Below are 21,220 nucleotides of genomic sequence, written 5' to 3' on the forward strand. Positions count from 1 at the left end.
GGAATCCACTCAATCGTTAAGAGGGTGAAGTGATGGAGGACAATGAAGAACAAATGAAATGATAAAGGAACGGAGAGCGTAGCAACGAAGAGATAGGAAGAGTAATGAGTTCAAGGAATGGATTTTTTTTAAGGTTTCGAACGGTTTTTGGAGTCCGAAAGGCAGAGAGGGCCACAAGACTAAGAGGAGTGGAAGACGAACAGGAGTGGGACGGGAACTAGGAGTGGGAGAGACTTCAGAACGATCGACTGGAAGTGTACGGAGTCGACTAAGGTGACTGGTAAGGTCCACGGCGCCCAGTAGGGTCAACTATTTATTAGTATGGATGTATGATCGTGATGTAGTAGAGTCAATTTACGGATAGATCGGTGGCTCACAACTCCGTAATGCGACTTGCGAACCATCATTCTTATTATTATTATCTATCTAAACTACTATTACTACCTTAACTACTGTGTAGATTGAACTAAACTAGGAACGGGGATCCCACCTGGATCAGTCCATGGTCCATGGCCAGAAATGGGGACAACCCGCATACACCTGATCTTTTGTGTGCAATAATAATGAATAATCCATTGTTCCTCAGCGCGCTACTTTACTTGATCTACTTTGACTTTTGACTTTGGAGTCTTGGATATTTGGATTCCCGACGCTAGGCATCTAGTGGTTACTACTCCGTACTAGGGTAACTAGGATGAGGGGCCCGGCACGCTGGAGAATGCCCGGGGAGATCCGTTCCTCAATCATCTCAGGGAATTCATTCAGCAATAATGTATTATTTGAGATACTAATGAATAATGTTAAGACTTAGTCTGTGCTCATTATTGCCACCTGCCTCGGAGCCCCCGTAGTCTGTCTATCTATATTCTATACCTAGTAAGTATAGACTACATTAGCTTAGATCCTCTGTAACGTCGTTCGAGCTTCATCCATGGTCGGCGCGAAGCTCAACAGATCTGGCCGCGGGTCGACAAAAAGTGGAGATCTGGTTGTTCTTTTAGCACCGCGCCACCCGGTTTTCTCTGCCCCTCAGATACCTTACCGATAGAGTAATAATACAGAGTACACTAACGAACTCCCGTCATTACTAATAGTACACTCTCAGGTGTGAGAACTGAGAAGGCTATTCGATGGCGATGATCGCCAAATCAATAGGTAATCAATACGGAAAGTGACAAAAGCAAACATGGAGGGTTGAAAACTCTAGCAAGAAGAAATGCATCCACCCGTGCGGAGGAGCAGAAGACCCCAAGAACTTCGCATCACCTCATGTGCGATCGGCTAGACAGGGCACTAACTCTGTAGACAATAGTCATATTCATACCTTCCCAATCCAATTTCAATGCCAGTGAATGCTAATTAGTTGCCTATGGGTATGATCCTTTACATTACTGACCAATGATAAGATAGGGCCCTTCTGGAGAAGCAATGCTCGTGTCTCTGATTTTCGTTAATTTGAGAAGACCGGCAAGAGCTGCGTAGGTTGCATTCTGCCCCTGTCAGTGTTCGCTTCAGAGTTCCGACTGGGTAGTGTCGTGTAACTGTGGACGCAAGACCCATCGACTTGGATTCGACCTCATTCTCCAGCATTTTGTGTGGAGGAGTTAGATCAGTCATGCTGCGTCACCCATCATGTGTGTCAACAATGTATCTGATGGACGAGATCTATCGCTTTTCTTGGCCATTCAGAGCGCTTGATTCTCTCTAGACCAGCATTAGCCTAGGTAGATAGATTGAGAGATCTCAGCGCTCGGTCCGTCTGCGGCCACACTAGACAGAATAGAGTAGCAATCTCGTAGACTAATTTCTGTAGACTTGTCGGTCTTGTGTGTTCTCTTCCAAACAGAGCGTCCAACATTATCCGGACATTATTTGTAGGGTTCTCCTCTCAGTCTCAGCTTCTGTCTTTTCCCTTCCATTTTGCGTAAGGGGGAGGAATGCAAGCATTTGAGCACTTTAGCTGTCTGACACGAACGCAAGTTGGAACGTTGCTCTTTACCAAGCTAAGCAATGGTGACATGCAGCGGGACCTGAAGTGGACGGAAAGGAACCAGCAGAACCGAGTCGTTGCATGGAAGAAACTCATTATTATTCGCCTGCTTCAGTATTTCGCATCCTTCCCAGCAAAGGTGAGAATTTAAAATAGTATGAGCGTTGGAAGGGCGACCAAAGTGATGTAGTTCAACCCGATTGTTAACTTCTTCCATTTCCCTTTTCTTTTTCCCTCTCTTTATTTTGTTACCGACCTCTCTCCCTCGTTGGTGCAACCTTGCGTGACGGTCTCCATTCGCGTCGGGGACCAAGACAATCGCCGGTATTAAATAAATACTCCCTGGAACACCTTTTCTGGGCATGGGCGAACATGTTCGAAGACCGATCTTCAACAGTAATTGTCAGAATTCCGAATTCAGAAATACGGGAGTCTGGTTCTTGGTTGTTGGTAGTACAGTTATCTACTTGGTAGCGCATGACCATCAACAGCATTGCATGTAGCATTTAGGAAGCTAATGATGAACAGCCAAATCATCACCGAGTATGACCATAGCTGTGAAACTTACCTAAACCAGATCGATACTCAAGGTTCCCGATCGAAACAAAGAACCCTGGATTCCTGGAACCGAGAAGCGTAATCCTTTTGAGTCGAGGCTGGGAGATCAGCGATGCTCAGACCTCTCAGAAAGAGACTATTGACTGTCGATGGTCGATCGCCAGCCTCAGGCCGCCAGGCGCCCATGGAGGGAATCAACGGGTCAGTCCCAAGTGGGAAAGCACGGCTCCTCAGCTGACTGAGGTTGGTGCCTTACAGCCTTAGAAGGCCAAGTCTGGAACTCCAACTTTTTTGCTTCTTCCAACGGCACCAATCGAACACTTGAGTCGATCATGACGATGCACTAGAGACGATCTGAGCATCATCTGCTCACCATTATTCGCATGTTGGATGAAGATCAGCACATTTTCCTTTTTCTGCATTCTGGCTGAATTAAAGCCGATCACCATGCCCAATCAGAAATCCCGATGTTCTTGCCATGAAGTATTCCGAGATCCTCGTCCACATCTCCGCTCCCAGCGGAGTTCGGGATGATGTCCGATATCGTGCTCAGGTCGAGGCTATTCTTGGATTTCAGAGTCTGTCACGGCAGCTCATCACCTTGACGTCCGATGAGCATCGAGAGAGCGATGGTGCACCGGCTACGGGGCAGTCAATGTCTACGGATCAACCAGTTGATGCAGACCCCAGGGGAGAATCGAAATGCATTCAACCGTTCTTCCCTAACTCACAGAGCACGATTCGTGATGAAGATGTGGAAGAGGAACGCTCCAATGCAGCCAGATCCACCCCTGTACATGAGGGGCTATTCAACGCTACCACTGGTTCAACAGCACTAACGATCAAAGACTCGACGATTCCTCCAGACTCTGAAGTTGATAGTGGCCATCAAATCAGCCCCGTCTCGCTACTCCCGCAAAATAAGCGCACTGTAAAAGATTCGCTCGAGAGTCCGGTCAGTGTCATACCCGACTCGCAGCCAGAAGCGATACGTAGCCAAGCTGATGGCCTGCTTCGCCCGGTCCCCTATGTAGCCCTTGGCTCTCCTCCGACCAAACGACATCGTTCAGGGTTATCGCCGATGCTACAGGAAGTTGCACCAGTCTCTGAGGCTCTCATGCTTGCTCCCAAGCTGAACGAAGAGCGCCACGGAAATCACAAGCTGGCTGATCCTCTTCCTGTCCTGCAGATCTCCACGCAACCAAATCCCGAGACACCACCACAAGTATGCATTGATCGTCTTCCTCTAGCCATCAAGCCCCCGCTTCCTCCGGTATCCAGGGAGCAGTTTGTAACACATGTCACCCCAACTCTGGCCATGTTGACAAGGCGTTTGAAGCCAGCACGAACGTATAAGCCTGTGAAACAAACTAGGGACCTGGAGCCGTTAGAAAGGGGCCATTGGTACCTTCGCATCAATGTTCTGCAAATTGAAAGAGACAGACCCCTTGACACTCCTGGTCTACAGGAGAATGAGGCTCGGAACTGGGATTTAGCCTGCTTCTCCCGCTTCTGGTCTTTTCTGTCGGATTTCATCTCCAAGGACGGTCGCGCTGGTTGGGGGGTCTGGTGCATATTGGAAGATGCGCCCGAAACTCTCTGGTCAGGCTCAACCGACTGCGAGATCATGCCACAGAGAACGACAGCGCCGATCATGTCCGATGGAAAGACTAATCCCCACAGCTCTGTTCGGCCCGTGATACTGAAACTCTACGCGTGGGGCGAGGTTGCGCTTCACATGTATCTCCTCCTCTTCTTAGCCAGCGAACGAAGAATTCGCAAAATGGGCGCGCAGTGGCGAGACGGTCGCGATGAGGTAGTCATTGAAATGCCCTAATCACCGCAATTCGATAAGGTATCTAAAAGCTCAAAGATATCCGATGACGTCATATCTCTGGCTTGGCTTACTGGTGAATGGCCTCCTCAATACGGAGTAGACGATTACTGCAACTTAGTCTCTTCATATCAGTAGACGATATGCTGACCGATCATCCCCTCTACATGACTACAAGTCTTCCGCAGGTGGATAACTAGATGAGACGAAAGCCATGATCGGATAGAAAGGGCGGTGGAGCCGATGTGATACGGATGTCTTGGCTTGCTGCTCCGCGTCTTGGACGCGTCTAGTGAATACTGAGGGATAAACCGTCAACAAACTATGAATATATCAGCCACCGAGTCCTGAAGCCGTCGCGCACGTTGCTGTTTCGACCCCATTGCCCTCAGTCATAAATAATTCTCATCATGCCTCCGAAACGCTCTGCTTCGAACGCGTCCTCTAGCAGCAATAAGAAGACCAAAGCGGACAGCAACGCAAAATCGGGCGACCCCCGCACAATGAAGAGCACGCGCTGGTCGCGCATCTCGGGATCTGGAAATGCTGACGCTGCATACAAATTCTCCATCGAGGATCCAGTGAAGGCATATTCCTATGTTTGCATCTGTCAGCTGCCGTTCGACGATGGAGACGACAGGGAAGATGAAGGCGATCGGGAAAATGAAGACGACTGCGAAGATGAACCGTCCAAAACCTCCTGCAGCGCGGGAAAGAAATGCCTGTGCAACAAGCCCGCCGCAGAGCATCCTAACCATCCTTTAATTTTGAGCTACGCGGGCAAGAGCAAGTGGTCCACTCAGCATACTTTTCTGGACCTTCGCTGCCCAGACGCCTTCAGAATGTATACTTTCAACGACCATGAGGGCTTTGGCGCGCTCGAGGTCGTGCAAAACCTATTCATCGACTATGTCGAGGCCTCTCCTTATTGGCAAGAGCAATGGGCAGTTTGCGAGGCTACAGTGATGCTATACATGAGCGACGCTTTAGCCCCGTTGAATTTGTAAGGCCTCTTGCATCACCCGGTTTAGAAGTAAATGCTGACCCTCTCTTCTTCGGCTGCAGCGTTGACGATGCCGACGCCGTCTACGACACCCTTGTATCGGCTGGACGCATGTTCCTTGCGATGCTCGCGAAGCTTGAGCACCTTAACCTCCTGAAGCCAGATTCTGAGGTCAAAAATCTCGGCTTCATAATGGCCTCCTACATTAAGCTTGCTGCCACTGAAGACGTCCTTGACCTCCACGATGTCACCGACGAGATTAAGAAAAATAATGGAACGGACGACACTTTCACCTTCGTTCGGTCCGATTTCGCCTCCCACATCCTCGCCTATGCCAAGAAATACAACATTAAGCTTGTCGGGCACAAAGGCATTGACAAGATTATCGAGGACCTGGATGACGAAGCTGAACTGCCTGAACGTGACGAGGACCCTTCCGGTGACCCCTGGGACTTGGCTGGCGCAAGCAAAGAGTACGTTAAGCGCCACGGCCACGGCTCCGGCCATCACGGGCGGAAAGACTTGAAGGCGCAGATCGGCGGTGACGCCCTGGACATCACCACCTGGAGTTCGGCAGAGCGCAAGAAGGCGAGCTTTGACGGTAAGGACCCCCTCGGTAAGGAAGAACGTGACGCCATCAAGGAGGGGTTGGTCATGTCTCTGGCTTAGCCTGCCGTGGGATAAGTCCGTGGCAAGTTTCTCTTACAGTTGTACATTGGCATATATTATACGAAGGGGACCGGATTTTGTTTAGCGGGGTTTCAATTATGTTTATATATAATCACACTTATTCTCTACGTAGAGAGGATCACAATTGAGCGTTTATAGCCTGCATCTTCAGAATCTCAGAGTCATCCCGGAACAGATCACTTTGTGAACCGAGCAGCTTATATGCGATCAACCTAGATCACCAACCTTGTCGGATGGTCTATATGTATCTGGGAACATACTCATCAGAGACAATCCATTAACTCCTAGATCTCAGCAGCAAGTATGGTACACTTAAGAGGATGCCGGGGATCCATAAATGAAATCCCAGAGATCCTTGACACAGAAGAAAATAGAAATGGAAGAGAGTACAAGTGATAGAAAATGAGATACCAGTCTGATGAAAGGAGAACCACGCCAGTGATAATGTAGACAGGGAAAAGGAAAGGAAACGTGTATGGCTGAATTATGCGGAATCACAACATTTATCAAAGTATGTAAAGAGATTTTTCAGTCGCAGATCTTGATCCAGACACAAAGAGAACGAAACTGCCGCAAAGGAGCTGGTGCACATCTCTGAAAGGAAAAGCTTTGTGAAGCTGGCGACTGAAGAACTGAAGGTGGCAAGAAGGGGATCCAGGCGGAAGTCCGGCTAGTCCAAGAAAATGAGACTTGTAAGGCGCAACCTAGTAATTCAATTCACCACTGCCTGCGCCACCGACAGCGTCGAGGTCCTCATAGCTCTTAATGCTGCGGCCCTGAGTGGCCTCGCGAGGTCCCATGCCCTGCTGTCCAGGTCCCGATCCCATCGCGTCAGGAAATGTACCTGCTCCCATCAACGCAGCGGCGGCAGGGTGGCCAGGAGGAATATACGGCACTGCACCACTCGCTCCCATACGACCTCCGGCACCGTACATGCTCGGCATGCCACGGGCGGGACTCAAATGGCCTCCACCAGAAGCGCCTTGACGGTTGCCGCGCCGGTCATACGGTCCGGAACGGTTGTTGTAACGACCACCTCCCCGACGGATGACACCAGGATGATGGAGACTAGCAGCATGCTCGCCGGTTACCAAGCCGTTCGCGTTCCAGGCCTGGTTGTTTACATTCATGAAGCCCGGAAGACCAGCAGCGCCGGGGAGAGCATGGGTTCCACCAGGGATGTTGACGTTGCTCGCAAGATAGGGCGGCAAATTGGCCAAGCTGAAACCACGAGGAGTGCCCGTCTGGCTTTGACTGGAGCTGAGAGGGAAATGACCATTGCTGTTGGCATCAGAACGCGAGGGGGCGATTCGAGCAGGATCGAGAACGTAAGAATTGACCAGAGAGAGCTATTGTGTTTGTTAGCTGTAAACCCCATCCAGTATGGGGCATGGCTGCGACTTACATCACTCTTGATGTTCTCAAACCATTCAGTGTGGCGCTTCTCCACATGCTTGCGCCAGAAGTGCTCAGCCTTGAAAAGCTTGGTGCACTCCGGCACCTTACACCGGAACTTCGATTCGTCTTCCTGCTTGACAAATTTCGATAACTCCTCCTCAAGTGCCTCCTCCACGGGCTTGCCACCAAGTTTTCTAATATCCACATTATCTGGCTCAAGAATCTGCAAGAGCTTATCTTCAAAAGTTCGGACCCAGTTAAACGCGCGCTGAAGCTGTTGCTCCGCCTTAGACAGACGGTGCGTTCTTTTCTCCTCTACAGGGGGCTGTTCCTCTCCCTCTTCGCTGGGCTCCTTTTTCTTCACAGGGAAAGGTTGTCCAAGGGCACTGGCTCTGGCGACGGCTTTCGACTGGCTGGTGAGGCCGGCTCTCGGCCGGCGAAGATGACCTCCAGGACACTTGCGAGCAAGTTCGTGCACCGAGTCACTCTCGAAAACGCAGAAAAAGCAAAAGTTGTAGACTCTGCGTAGATATTCGACCATAAGGTCCAATTTCTTCTTCTTGGCCAGAAGTTCTTCATCGTCGACTTCGTCGTCGTCCCATCCTTCTTGTTCTTCACCCTCTTCCGCCTCACCCTCGTCAATATCAGCGGGATCAAAGTCAGGTTTCCGCTTCTTGACACTGACAGGGCCTGTGACGGGAGGCTGAAGCCAACCTTTTCCGCGCAGCTCCTCAACACGTTCTTCAATCCTGGAATAACCGTCGGCGTTTCCACCCATTTCAGCATCAAGCTTACAGACTAAACGTCGGGCCAGTTCAAGGTCACGTTCAATCCGCTCTGGGGCGGAGAATAGATCCCACAGAGCCTTTTTCCGTGTCTGGGAGGGTGGAACGTGTACACCGACATGGCACACAAAATCTCCGTGAACGGGATCATGGATTGTCTTGTCGTTGACAGCTTCCAGTGCCTTCTCGGCCGCAGATACAGTTACGGTCCCATTGGCACCCTGATCATGATCCATTTCCTCGCCTTCCTCCTCTCGACCATCTCCTCTCTCAATCACTGCGCTCTCTGGAGCAGGGTGGAGCATAATCCAACCCATTCGGTGGAACTTCTTTGAAGGATTCGGATCGCTCAGGCTGAGCCACTTAAAGCCACCGTCCTGCTCCCCCAGATGCTCCTTGCAGAATTCTTCAATCTTCGCGCGGCTCACATTGGGTGCCAAAGTCTTAATCAGCAAGGCTGGTTGTGACAAAGCCTCATCGCGCAAGTCGCCACCTCTGACAGGAAGCAAGTCCAAAACACCCAGCGTCTCGCCAACGGCAGTCGTTTCGCCTTCTTCCTTCTCGATAACGCCACCTGCGCCATCGCTTTCAGTCTTGTAGATTCCTTCCAGAGTGAAATCATCAAAAAGACCACCTTCAATGTCCCGCTCCCATTGCTGATAGGCACCCACACGGAAATCCATCAGGCGTCGGCGAAGAGGGTCCCTAACTTCGGGAACATAGCGCTCCTTGAACCACTCCTCATTTCGATGATGCTGAACAAACGTCCTCGACATCTTAATTTGGAGATCCACCTTGTAAGTGTCATAAGCGGCCTGGATCTGCGCCCTTTCTCTTTCCCGATCCTCGCGAGCCTCGCGTTCCCCCTTGACACGATCAGATGGGCGCCGTCCGCCGTATTTTGCGCGATCCTTCTCCTCTTTGATGGATTGCTCAGCACGCCACCATTCTGCGAACCAATTGAATCCAACTTGAAAGTCAAGGTTTAACGGGTTCGGAAGAGGGTTTGTCGGAAGTGGTCTTTTGCCAGATTCCTGTCCAGGAACGTAACGGTCGATATTGGCAACGGTTGGCGACGGAGCAGCACGCCGATCCTCCCGCTCTCTGAAGGCATTCTCGCGAGCCGAGGCATAGTAATCGTCGCGAGAAGGGCGGCGGACTGAGGGTTCGTAGCGATCAATCATAACTGGAGAGCGAGAACGGCCACGTGCACCGCGACGACGGTCTTGTGCTCCTGGAAAGGGTGGAGAGTGATTAGTGACAAAAGATCGTTTCTTAGCCGTTCATTAGGTACTTACCAGGTGACCTGCGCCGGTAAGAATCCGTTTGCGCTCGAGCCGCGTAAGGGTCCCCTTCCCGGTTCCTCCCGGGTGATCCAAAACTCTCGTAGGAGTCCATTATGGCGCGTGTTCCAGCGCGCAAAACCCTCGAAGCTGATATCTGTTAATGTCACAGGGTACGTTGACTTATGACGCGAGCGCTGCGTGATAAGAGGAGAGCACGGTGAGAGACGGCAGTGGCTTAAGAAAGCACGGACTGGTCGCGTGCGAGGGCGGAAAACGAGGAAATAAGCTAAGACCCGATATCGTCAACATTAGAACAAGTTCGTTCACTTAATATGAGTGTCTGACAGCTTGTACGCTGTAGAGGATGATAGGGACGGATCAGGGTGAAGAGAAGATGAGGTAGTCGCCCGTAGCATGGCTAACGAGGGTATGGAAGACATATTGACAGAAGAACGACAAGAATTAAGCGAGAAAAAAAAGAGCATAGAGAATAGGAGATGAGCGCGCTCCTAAGAGCGAAAGAGAAGGTTAAAGAAAGAAAKAGTAGAGATATGCGACTGAGGGACGGAGAATCTCGAGGGCCATAGACGGCGCGACGATGATCGACGACACCCAGGTAAGACAGGTGGAAAAGAGAATAGTTGTCGGAAGACAATTAATCTAGAGTCAATGATGGGGGAATTTCGTCCCGAGAGGAATTGAGCTGGGAAGAGAGGGAAGGCAAAAGACAAAGGGTGACTTGATGGTGACAGGACACACGATGAAATAAGAGAGAAGATGGGCAAGGCAGGCAACCTACAAGTAGCCTTTGAAAGAAGTATCACACGCCAATCACGTCCAATCTGACGAATCCAGACGGAATAAGACTGCTGTTCCCCCGGGGACAGGGTCTGATGGTTGAAATGCAGGAGGAGGCAAAGGAGATAGCAGAGAGAGGGAGGATGAGAGAAAGAAAGAAGAACTGCAAGTTGACTGGCGGATGCGAGATGATGACTAACCCTGACATTATTAAGTTTAACTATGGTGAAGAGGGTGAGGCTGGTGGCTGACCGCCTTGTTCCCCCTAATCCTGATTGGGAATGGTACTATGATCATAGACAGCTAGCTACCTGTGAAGTACTCCATAATAAGTGAGACAAAATTGTAGATATCTTTTAAAGCTGTTTATTCACAAACTAAGTAGACAGTCGGACCAGCACTCAACCGGTCACGCCATGTGTCAAGCCGGATATGCTGGTAAAGTATGACTTGATATTTGTACATACAACGTTCGGGGAAATTGCCCGTTGGGAATCACAAGAACAAACTCGCAAACCACGTTGGACAGGGTCATATAGAAGAAAACGAAATGAGAAACCAGATTTATGAAAAGTCATATAAATAAAAAGCCATTGAAGAGCATGAATGCACAGATGAATGTCCACCTCATGCCACTACTCCTTGGCAGGCAATCGTGTTTCCTTTGATCATCAGCGCCAGCTATTCGAGGTTCGCGGATCAGCTGGCGCATATTGAATCAGACAACTGAGTGAGTGCTGCCTGATGGAAGAAACATTCATGGATTCCAAGAAAGATCAAGGCCAAGTAAGGCGAAAAGGGGTTAGAGGCAATCAAAGCACGACAATTGCACATGCAAGTCAAGTAGAAGCAGAGACGGGGCAGACTTGGCCCACAATCCTCCAGTCATGGATGCGCCTTGGAAATCCCTCTGTCGTATATCCGTCAGCATTTGGGGTTTGCCTCAAACTAGCCGTCACTATATCAGTGGTACCGTGTCACTCCGTCAATCATTTTTTGGTCCTTCTTTTACCAGTGATGGATTCCTTCCCTCTAAATCCGAAACATGAGCTCGAGTAACATGAAACACGAAGGGGCAGAAAAGACAAAATGCGTGGTCGAGGTTGCAGTGTATATATGACAAGGGGACACTGTCGGCGACGGGCACAAAACCCGGAGATGCTGCCATTGAAGAGCGGCTGGAATTGCCAATACTTTAAGTTTGAATGAGCCATGCCGAAGAAAAAGGGCCGGCTACATTCAGCGGCAACCCACTCGGCACAGATACCCACGCCAGAGGTAGAGTGTAGAAAGAAAAGGCAGGAGATCAAAGGAAAAAAGGGTCATTTCATACAAGTCAATCCTGGAAACATCACTTAATGAGCCGATTGACAAAGGGGTAATAATCAGAAATTCGTCCCAGCATAACAATATAAACAGACATCAGATCGCGAACTTTGCGAGGGGGACATGGTAAGGGTTGTGTTGGAGATGAGTAGTCACATATCGCTTGCTACGAGAAAAAGGTGGCGAAACGACCAAAGAAGTACAGAACAGAAATTCGTCCCGAAATGGCGTCATCGGGGTCATCACTGACGGGGCGTGAAAGTCGTGCTCGTCAGGCTTAACCATCCTCATCGGTTGGTTCTGCAGATTCACGTTCGCTATCCTCAGCTGATCGAGTAGCTCCACCAGTCTTAGATTTCTTGGTTGAATTCGCGTTGTCTTCGTTAACTTCGCTCGACTTCCGCTTCTGCGCGGATGAAGGGTTCTCTCCGGTTGGCTTTCCAGAGTCCACGTTTTCTTGACCCGAGCCCGTAGCGGTAGCCGCCTGTTTCTTTTCCATAGCGGCTACTTCGTCGGCCGTCAAGAATCTTCCACCGGGACCGCGCGGCCGTCGCATGGCGTGATTGTGACGCGACTCGTGTAAATAAGGTTTACGGCCCTTTGACGTGAGCCGTAACTGTTCCTCCAACTTCTGTCGGGCAACCCGGCGTTTTAAAATGCGATGGAATTGCTTAGCGTTCACATACAAGGGAGACTCCTCGGCAGCACCGGCGACGAGCTCCGGTGACGGTTGGTTTTGCTGGACAGGCTGAGGAGGCGGCGCCATCGGCGGGGGAACCGAAGACCGAGCAACATGATTGAGCACTGGTTGAGCAGTCTGGACATGTGGGCTACCGACATGACTCATACGACGCTGTTGCATCTGGGCATTTTGGGACATGGATAGTTGAGTACCCATTGGGGGCATCTGTCCTGAGATCTGCGGCGGCGATCGCGGATTCCGGTCACCTTTCACTTGTACTCCCGCCATGCGAGGAGAACCACGGGGACCTTGTGCCATCTGGCCAGCCATCGAGTCTTGGTGAAGTGGGTAGAATTGCCCAGACGCGGCTGCTGTAGCCATTGCAGCCGCTTGCGTAGGAGAGATACCGTACGGCTGAGGCATAGCCGTTGGAACGCCATACGACTGAGGAAAGTTCATCTGCTGATGTACCGAGCCTGGGGCATTCTGAGCCTGCTGGTAATGGGACTGAGATGGGACGATTGAAGAGCCTTGATGGGCAGGATGAGGCTGCTGCATGTGCCCCTGAGGATTTGTGGGCGACGACATCGACCCAACAGTTGAACCTGCGTTCTGTGGCGCTGTTTGGTAAGGGCCGGCCATGTGAGAGGGAGCGTGAGGGTGCTGGCCATGAGGCTGTTGATATTGTGGAGGATATTCCATCGTGCTGGAGACGCGACGGGTGATTCCGTCCCCTTGGTACCTTACGCGATGATTGGTTAAATATTCTTATTAAGATGGGTTTACTTAACCCAGTAACGGCTCGAATAAGTAGGTGATTGCCGCGCAGTGGTCAAGTAAGGTAGAAGCAGATGACTGGATGAGAGGTTGTTAGAGGGATGGGGTCTTTTGAGGTTATCGCGAAGGGGCGCGAATAAGAAGAATCGAGTCACAAAAAGCGGCGAGCCCTTGCGACCGGTGATTCGGCGAATTAAATGCGCAAATCTGCAGGCTTCTGTTTTCGCGTCAGTATGGAGCGCAGCGCTGAACGGTCACTGGATCACTAGTGAGGGGCTTATGGGGATAGAGAGGCGCTTGTACGGAGAAGCTTACCTTGACTTTGTTTCGCGAATGGACTGACTTTGGAGCTATCGACGACAAGAGCTTTCCACAAAAGATAGCAACTGGGTTGTTTGCCGAAACGACTCCAAGCAATGCTCTTCAGGACGTTTTGGGTTCTTTGTGGATACTCTCTCTTAATACGTTGACCACAACTGTAACGTGGTTGGGCTCTGATGCAGCGGGACAGGGTGCCCTTGAGAAAGTGCGGTACTCGATGCGTTGTCAGACAAAACGCAATCTGGTTGATAACAATGCACGATTGCCTATTGCCGGCACGAGGCGAAGCCACAAGCGGGAAAAGCAAAAAAACAAATCAGAGTAAGAACGTCACTACGCAGTGAAATTGAGTCCCGTAAAAGCCAGGCTCCCCTGTTTAACCTGTTTCAGCTTCTAAAGTTGGCAGGTTGCTCGGCCACGTCTCTGCAAGACGAATAAGACGGGCAGGAAGAAACTTGAGGCGGTGCTGGCAGCGTAGCCTGCACTTCTGTCCAACGAATCCGAGTGGGAGAGGAATTTGTCCTGCTCCACGGTCTCGGATGATAATGCCACTTCTGCGTGACTTAAGGGGATTGATATTAGAATAGGCCTGAGTGGCCTTGCACACAGACTTCACTACTAAAGATCGTCAGCAATGTACTTTCTCGCCAACCACATGCGAAATATGTGCTGTCAAAAAGTAAAATGGGGTTTGCCGAAAAATGGTGGGGTTTCAGTCGTGGCGATTTAGATAGTTCACGGCTTGAAGGATGTATGCGCTGGCAAGCGGGAGTTATGATGCAACCAACGTACCTTATCTAAATGCGACGCATACGAATTCCGGTTAAGTCCCGGCCTTCTGGTCCGCGCGGATGGCAATGAGGACCACAGAAGACTATAATTTGGGCGCGCAAGGAGGTAAACAATGCCGCACGTCTGAAGCTAGCATGAAGTGTTAGAAAAGGGCCATAGAGTCAAGTTGGGGTATGATTGACGCGTGCTTATTGGGGCGCATTGCGGTTTGGGGAAAGGTGTGGGCAGAACGCGACGTTGACAGGTATAACAGTGCATAAATAGTCAGAGTATCGCAGAAGGGTATGAAATGACCAGGAGGTAGAGCATTTCTGCAATCCTTTGGATATATGCGATAATCAAGTCGTGTACAGAAGTGGGTAACATCAACAAGATGAGGGAGTCATCGCGCGTGGTCTGCGGCCCGCAAAGCGAAGCAACAACAACAACACGTTTTGACACAAAGTTTGATATATCTAATTACCTGGGTTAGGGGTGACGAATGGCCGTTGACAGCAAGCTCCCAATTCGAAGCAATCAAGGGCGCAGAAACAGCGCGATGATTTGATCCCGCTTTTTCGCTGTCACGGGAGAGGGACTTGGGATGATCTGGGATGATTCGCGGGGATGAGAGGAAGGGGAACGCGAGCTCTGCCAACGAGAAGACGAACAGCACAAAGGCGGTCCCAGCACTACTTCGAGGCTACCGCTGATGTCAGTCCGGCCCGGGTTGATCCGTAAACGAGGACAAGCCACCGATCAGTAGCGAGTGGGTTTGTCGCTTCGCGCTGTGATAATGACGCGAATGGCAGACAACAAAAGAATAATAATAGTAGGAGTACAGGTCGGCAAGGGTGATAACTCGCTGGAAATTAAAATGCGACGCAATAGTGCTGGCTGATGATGGATAACCAAGAGACTCTTGGAGCTGAATGCCAATAAAAGCGCGCGAATTGGTTTTGGGAGCGAGTGGAAAAAAAGCAAAAAAAGAAAAAGAAAAAGACAAGTACAAGGGCAAAAGTGATTTGTCAGTTTTGAATCCTAAAGAGGACCAGTGTAACGCGATTGGATATGAGCAAGAATAAAGTGTTCAATTATGAAATGAAACCGACGGAAATGGTTGTGCAAGGGGGGGAAAGGGCCTATAATTCATACATACCTAGGACAAATAATGATTCGATGGCCGGGTACCGTGGACGAAGAAGGTGTCAAGGTAAACCAATCCAAGCACAGGGTATGTGTCCTTACCAGAGAGCCTATCAAGGTAACTCTCCGTGGAATGGTGATGATATGATAACAATATCAAGCACGAGGTGAACGGAGATAATAATGATGATGGGGTGGTCCCAAGGGAGTATCAATCAATGATGATTGGGTTGGCTGAAATACAAGATCGGTGATCTGAAGCCAGCGACCAGCAGTGAACGAGTCGCAGGCCGAGCAGGAGAGCAACGAGCAGTCCGTGAGCCTTGACTGGAGGGCAAGCAAGGGACTGGAGAGGCCGGATGACCAACGAGAGGAAGCAGAGAGAGAAAGCCGCAGTGACGAGAAGGGGCGGGCGATGGGGCATTTGTACCGGACGCGTCCAGAGGGGAGCTGACTGGCTCGGTGGTTCGTTTAGCGGTCGAGGCGGCGAGGATTCGGACCAGCGAGTGGTCAGAACACTTACCGTCTTGTACTGTCAGGGCTTGCCCCACTTTTCTCACCAGGTCTGTGTAAAGTCACAGCGATACGCTTGTAATTTTAATGAATATGTCAGGTAAAACGGTAAGGCATATATGTCTGGAAGAATGCCCGACGACTCAATCCTTACGTTATTTGCATTAATATTTTTGTCTGACTCACTGAACAAAATTGCCAGGTAATCTGATGAGCATTAGCAGGTAACGCTCGCGATGGCTTAGAAAGTTGTTGGAATATCACATTGTGATTATGCAGAGAGCTCCGGTCACCCCGAAGACATTGATCCATGCCACCACGCCTGAACGTCACGTGTGATGCCTTCGGCATTTATCAGCATCTTACCCGTGGGAACTGTGAGTTTCAGAACTGTGGTCTAATCTGAAAGTTACCAAAACCTGAGAAGCCGAAGCTAAGGTATGGACTTGACCAGCCACCTTCCAAAATTAATTGGATTCTGTCTTGCAATTTGCTGCCCGTGCAACTTTTTGACTGGCCATTGATGGTTCTACATTGTCTCTTGTTCAAACATATGATGTTGAAACAGCAGAAAAGATATGTTAAGAGTCAAAGAACTAGTTCATGTAACTCAAAATGCTCGAGTGAGAATTGTATACTCTAGAGCCCAGATTCAGCACTCATATTGCTTGTTAATTGCGTCCCGTTTAGTTTTCCTTCATCCAGTGAATGCTCAGCGTACTTGTGAAGGCCTGACCCAGCCTCGGCTATATGCCTTGATTAGGAAACTGTCTTTCAAGTTCAATCCCGTGTGCAAGCTGGCCTTCCACTTCATAATAAAACGTACAAGGGTGCCTCGCTATGTCTCTAGCCTCTCCATGACACCTTAGCAATCGTGGCGTCATTTTACCAATACCTGAGCGAAAGTTGCCTGTCCGTTCCCTTGTTGAGAGAGCCGCATAGTAATACAGTATGAATGCGAAAGCTCGAGGTTTCAGGCATCGGCAACCTATCGCAGGTCTATGCCAAACAAGCTGAGTTCACAAAGAGAATGACGAGTGGCGCAGTAGTGGTACTATCTCTATCTACAGCGCCTTCATATGTATCGATCTCATTTATGATTACACAGTAAGAAACTCCATCAAAGCTGTAAAAACGATAAGACTCGAGTCGGGCCAATCTGTACCACAAACCTTACTTCGACCAGCTGTCCAGTCCTCAGCTTGCTCAACACACTGACACAAATGGCGCCGATCTGTCCCACACCACGTGTGGAAGCTTGACCCTTCAATCACGAATAATGGTACTCTCGTGGAGCCTTGGGATACAGGCCTCTTCGCTCTTGTAAACAATTCATTCTCCAGAGAGGATTTGCCGGAAACTTAGTACTACGATACTTCGGTATTTGACGGGGATGACTCCCATGTACTCGAAGAAAATCATACAGTAAATGACACATTGGGTTTTTTTCATGGCTTTTTTGGCGTCCATTTGTTGTACAAGTTCAAAATTACGTAGAAGCAAAGCAAACAGCCTGAGAGTTTAGGCTGGAATAAAAGCTCAGGCCACCTGACGTCAGGCGGGAGCAAGTTCAAACAGCTCCCTACACCGCCTCTCCAGCCTCTCCTCACCAAAATGAAAATAGGAAATGAACTGTCAGGATTGAGCCCTAGTATGAGACTCGATAGAAAACTCGAGGTGAACTTGCTCTAGGTCCAAATGGCTCATTAGTGATGCAAGAGAATAGTCAATCTAAGATGCTACATGGATACATGTTCTTCCCTCAGTCTGTAAGGTCCGATAGTGCAAACATATATATCCGCATCCACAGGCTTATACTTCACAGCTACCTTCCAGCGTCAACATTCTCTTTCTGTCTTTGCAGACGAGGTGCGTACTTGCTGCAGAATTTATATAAGGTTTCTGCATATTCCTGGAGGAGCAATTGTGCTTCATGCAAGGCAAAAAGCATCTGGCACCCAACCCACCGACAAGCCAAGAAATCACAGGACACATGACACTTCCATGTTTCAAACACATCATGATCCCAAGTAATATTGGGGAAAGGCGTACATGGAGTCAACTCCTGAGTCACCGAGATCCATACACTGCTTCAATGTCGCGCCAGGCTTCTATTTCAAGAGCGTGAAGGAGACGGTCACATCAGACTCGCAAAAGTCTGAAATAACCTAGCTAGCCGGAGCATGTGCACTAAAAAGAATTGGACTCATTCAGGTTCACAAAGCAGTGTTGCATGGGCCATCATTGTTTTGTTTGCTGCGCCCTTCGAGCAGTGTAAGGGTGAAACTGGACAATGGCTACCCTGTCATATTCATCGCGGCTTACTCTTTTTTAACTGTTGGTCAAGATGCACCTTTTACCAGAAAATCCTACGGTATGATTTTTATACAAGGTATACATACCAAATCAGAAGGCACTCCAGTCAAAGAGTCAAGCCCAATGACAAGAATATAAGCTACTGGCGCTGTCTATTAGCGTGCTCAATGAAGCCCAGGAAAAGCCAGTCGCAAAACGCGGGCATTAGGCCACCAATGGCCATGTCAAGGTCCGCATCTGACGCCGTATCCGCTTTGCATGACAGGAATACGACTAGCAGGGCGCAGTTGATATCATGGATACGCAGGCTCAACGTCTTGCTCGTATGGATTTTGTCGAGAGACTTGACAGGGTTAGGTCGTGGGCGTTGTGCATGCACGAAACGAGGTGTCCAATCTCGCCCCATCCAAACACGCCCAATCAGGCACTCAAGTTGAGTGCTTACGCCCTGATACGCCAGCTCACACAGTGAGGCATCACGGGAGTGCAGTGTATCATTGGCCATGCAGCCTGTGACGAGGCATCCTGGCTCTTCTGGAAGCGCTCATAACCCCATACTGGAGCTGACGTCTGTTGCTATCATGTCTAGGCAAACTCTACTGGTTCCTGACTTGTTATCGTAGCTGTTTCATGGCTAGTCATCCTGTTCCTATCCCTCTCCTATGACTGGGAGTCTTGATCTCCGAGCTGCGCGTATGTTTTGCTGCCTGTTTCAAGTGAGGCAAATTTTACCTCTACACCCACTGATGGCTGAGCATAAGAAATCTTTATCCATTGACGTCTCCAGAAGAAGCAGCAATAACAGATTGCAATGACGTTCTCGACTGCCAATACGGCTTGTTGACATCGACCTTGGGGTGCAGAGAAATGKCACCCATACCATTCTACCGTTCCATCCACATACTGCTTTTCTCATTCGGCATTCCTCCGTACGATCTTCACTTTCCGATAGTTCAAACGACGTAGCAGCAGTTTTGCCATCCTTTTAGAGTATTTTTGCATTACTGATGGAAGCAAGAGATCTTTGTCCTTAGGAAAACACAGAACGAGTAGACCATATAGCTAGCAGAAAGAAGATCAGTTAGGAAATCTTACGTTTGAGATAATCACCCGCAATATCTTCCGCAAAAAAGGGGAACACTGTCATATATGACACATTGAGACTGCTAGGTTGGGCACTAATACAACTACCACGTATGTCGACGGGCATACATACATACACCGCTAGATGTCTTTACTGTAGAAAATGGATTGTTAATCCATTGAAATCGGTCTATCTGCAAATATTCTTCTTTTCTTTTACGTCATATGTCCAGAAGATTCTCACTAGATGCAGTAATAGAGTCCAGTAATCATATAGCTTTTGATTGATTGTCTGGCCTTGTGGGCGCTGTTGGTTAGGTAGCCCGGATTGTTATATCTGAGATTCATCCTGGTTCTTGTTGCAGATACCTTCTTATTGCATTATTCTGCAAGTTCAAGGCATAGAAATATCCTGCATAATAATGCAGCTGTATGACATAACATTCAGAACCTAATTGCTTGAAGATACTAACTCAAGACGCGGAGTATACATCCCGCTCTGTAGCAGATATCATCACTTCATGACCCCTCTCGACACAGTCGGAAGAGTCTCGTCGTCAGCTTTGCTCATACCAAATCACATCCATCACAAACATCTCCATCCTGCCATACTTCACCTTGACAGCCTTGAGGAACGCCCTCATGCGCGAAGTCTTAACAGCTGCAAACTCCTTGAATTCCGCGGCTCCAAAGGCGCACTCAGACCATGCCTGTTCCAACAAACGCAGAAGATACTCATTCCTGTCTCAGTGCCCACTCTTGCCAGGGTGTGATCGCGTGCAATAAGTTTGTCCGGAAGACCTGCGAGAGTTAGAAGCAGTGCTGAAGCAACACTGGTTCGCTCACTGCCCGCTAACGTTGCGCAAGTACTAATCAGTAACATCTTACTTCACAGGAAGTGCTAGAATCTGGTGACCATGTTCAACATACAATGACAATGAAAGTGTATAGCTTTCTTCTACTCCTGCGGATCCAGCGTTCAATTCATCTCGCGCACACCCCTGAAGCTTGGTACATGGGACTCCAGGATATCCTAAAACATATCCCTATAAGCATCGTTGCCATCGTTGGTGGGAAGGATGATCAGTTGGGTGTCCCTGTCTGGTGCTGCTAGAGGAGCTTGACCTGCTCAGGTAATTGCGGAGGGGCAAAATGAAATCTCCCTGTGGCTTCGAAGGTCGAAGATAGCACCGAGTGACAACTCTGACACGAATTGGGATTTCCCAACTTACCCATGAGATTGGTGAGGAGTCCAGAGCGGTAGATGAGGCCTTGCTTGATCCCATGGTGGCGGTATCGCCATAATTTGACAGTCTTGATGCGGGATTGCGCAACATGCGGGTGAGGACCTTTGATGGAAATAGGCTGGTCGAGCCCAACTTCTATAAGATCTCCCAGATCGCATTGGGAGCGACAGGACACGCGGTGATGAGACACATGCTTCAATGACTAAGTATGTTTGCTAAGCTGCTGTTAGGAATGATGCACGTCTGACTTATATGTCGAAGTCACGGCACATATGTCTCACTGCCCACTGAACCGGAACCTTTATAAGAACCATGATCGATATGTCAGGGCTTCCTGAATTCCAGCTTCGACCCACATTCCTACATGGCATGTCTTAGCCAAGGCCTCGTCTCTTATCCGTCAGCCCTATAAGGTCATTACGGGGAGGGTCTTCTCGCGAGGTTTTAGGACACTATTTATGGTGTTATCGAAATTCGGGACGCTCATCGTTGCTGCTTAAGTAACCCTCAGCCGGATTACTCTTGCATGGACCCGGCGCAGCAAGTCGACGCAGATGTACTTGAGTGACGACAAACAGCCGTTTTCCATGTGATTATCCTATCATTCTCTCACTGAATCACTGGACTCCTTCCGTGGATAGGCCTCGGAAGCCAACTCGACACGCGCCCTAGCGAATCGCTCGCCCTCGCCAGCTT

The 21,220-nt window shown here is 49.4% G+C and overlaps 5 protein-coding genes across 5 annotated transcripts; 3 read left to right on the forward strand and 2 right to left on the reverse strand.

Annotated features, from left to right (window-relative positions):
• Positions 1–3,026: 3,026 nt before the first annotated feature.
• Positions 3,027–4,385, forward strand: Asppvi_008059 (uncharacterized protein; the record flags this gene model as incomplete). Its single annotated transcript, XM_043303940.1, has 1 exon — positions 3,027–4,385. One exon carries the CDS (start codon positions 3,027–3,029, stop codon positions 4,383–4,385), a length of 1,359 nt encoding a protein of 452 aa, XP_043159875.1.
• Positions 4,386–4,792: 407 nt separating this feature from the next.
• Positions 4,793–6,054, forward strand: Asppvi_008060 (uncharacterized protein; the record flags this gene model as incomplete). Its single annotated transcript, XM_043303941.1, has 2 exons — positions 4,793–5,385; positions 5,448–6,054. 2 exons carry the CDS (start codon positions 4,793–4,795, stop codon positions 6,052–6,054), a joined length of 1,200 nt encoding a protein of 399 aa, XP_043159876.1.
• A 725-nt stretch (positions 6,055–6,779) lies between these two features.
• Positions 6,780–9,656, reverse strand: Asppvi_008061 (putative arsenite resistance protein Ars2; the record flags this gene model as incomplete). Its single annotated transcript, XM_043303942.1, has 3 exons — positions 6,780–7,424; positions 7,481–9,492; positions 9,557–9,656. 3 exons carry the CDS (start codon positions 9,654–9,656, stop codon positions 6,780–6,782), a joined length of 2,757 nt encoding a protein of 918 aa, XP_043159877.1.
• A 2,289-nt stretch (positions 9,657–11,945) lies between these two features.
• hapB (transcription activator HAP2) lies at positions 11,946–13,052 on the reverse strand (the record flags this gene model as incomplete). Its single annotated transcript, XM_043303943.1, has 1 exon — positions 11,946–13,052. The coding sequence occupies one exon, from the start codon at positions 13,050–13,052 to the stop codon at positions 11,946–11,948; it is 1,107 nt and encodes a 368-aa protein (XP_043159878.1).
• Positions 13,053–15,630: 2,578 nt separating this feature from the next.
• Positions 15,631–15,819, forward strand: Asppvi_008063 (uncharacterized protein; the record flags this gene model as incomplete). The annotated part of the gene is made up of 1 exon (XM_043303944.1): positions 15,631–15,819. A coding segment is annotated over one exon (189 nt), but the record flags the coding sequence as incomplete, so codon positions are not given.
• Positions 15,820–21,220: the final 5,401 nt, after the last annotated feature.

This window comes from Aspergillus pseudoviridinutans (genome assembly GCF_018340605.1).
Source record: "Aspergillus pseudoviridinutans IFM 55266 DNA, scaffold_5, whole genome shotgun sequence".
Lineage (NCBI taxonomy): Eukaryota > Fungi > Ascomycota > Eurotiomycetes > Eurotiales > Aspergillaceae > Aspergillus > Aspergillus pseudoviridinutans.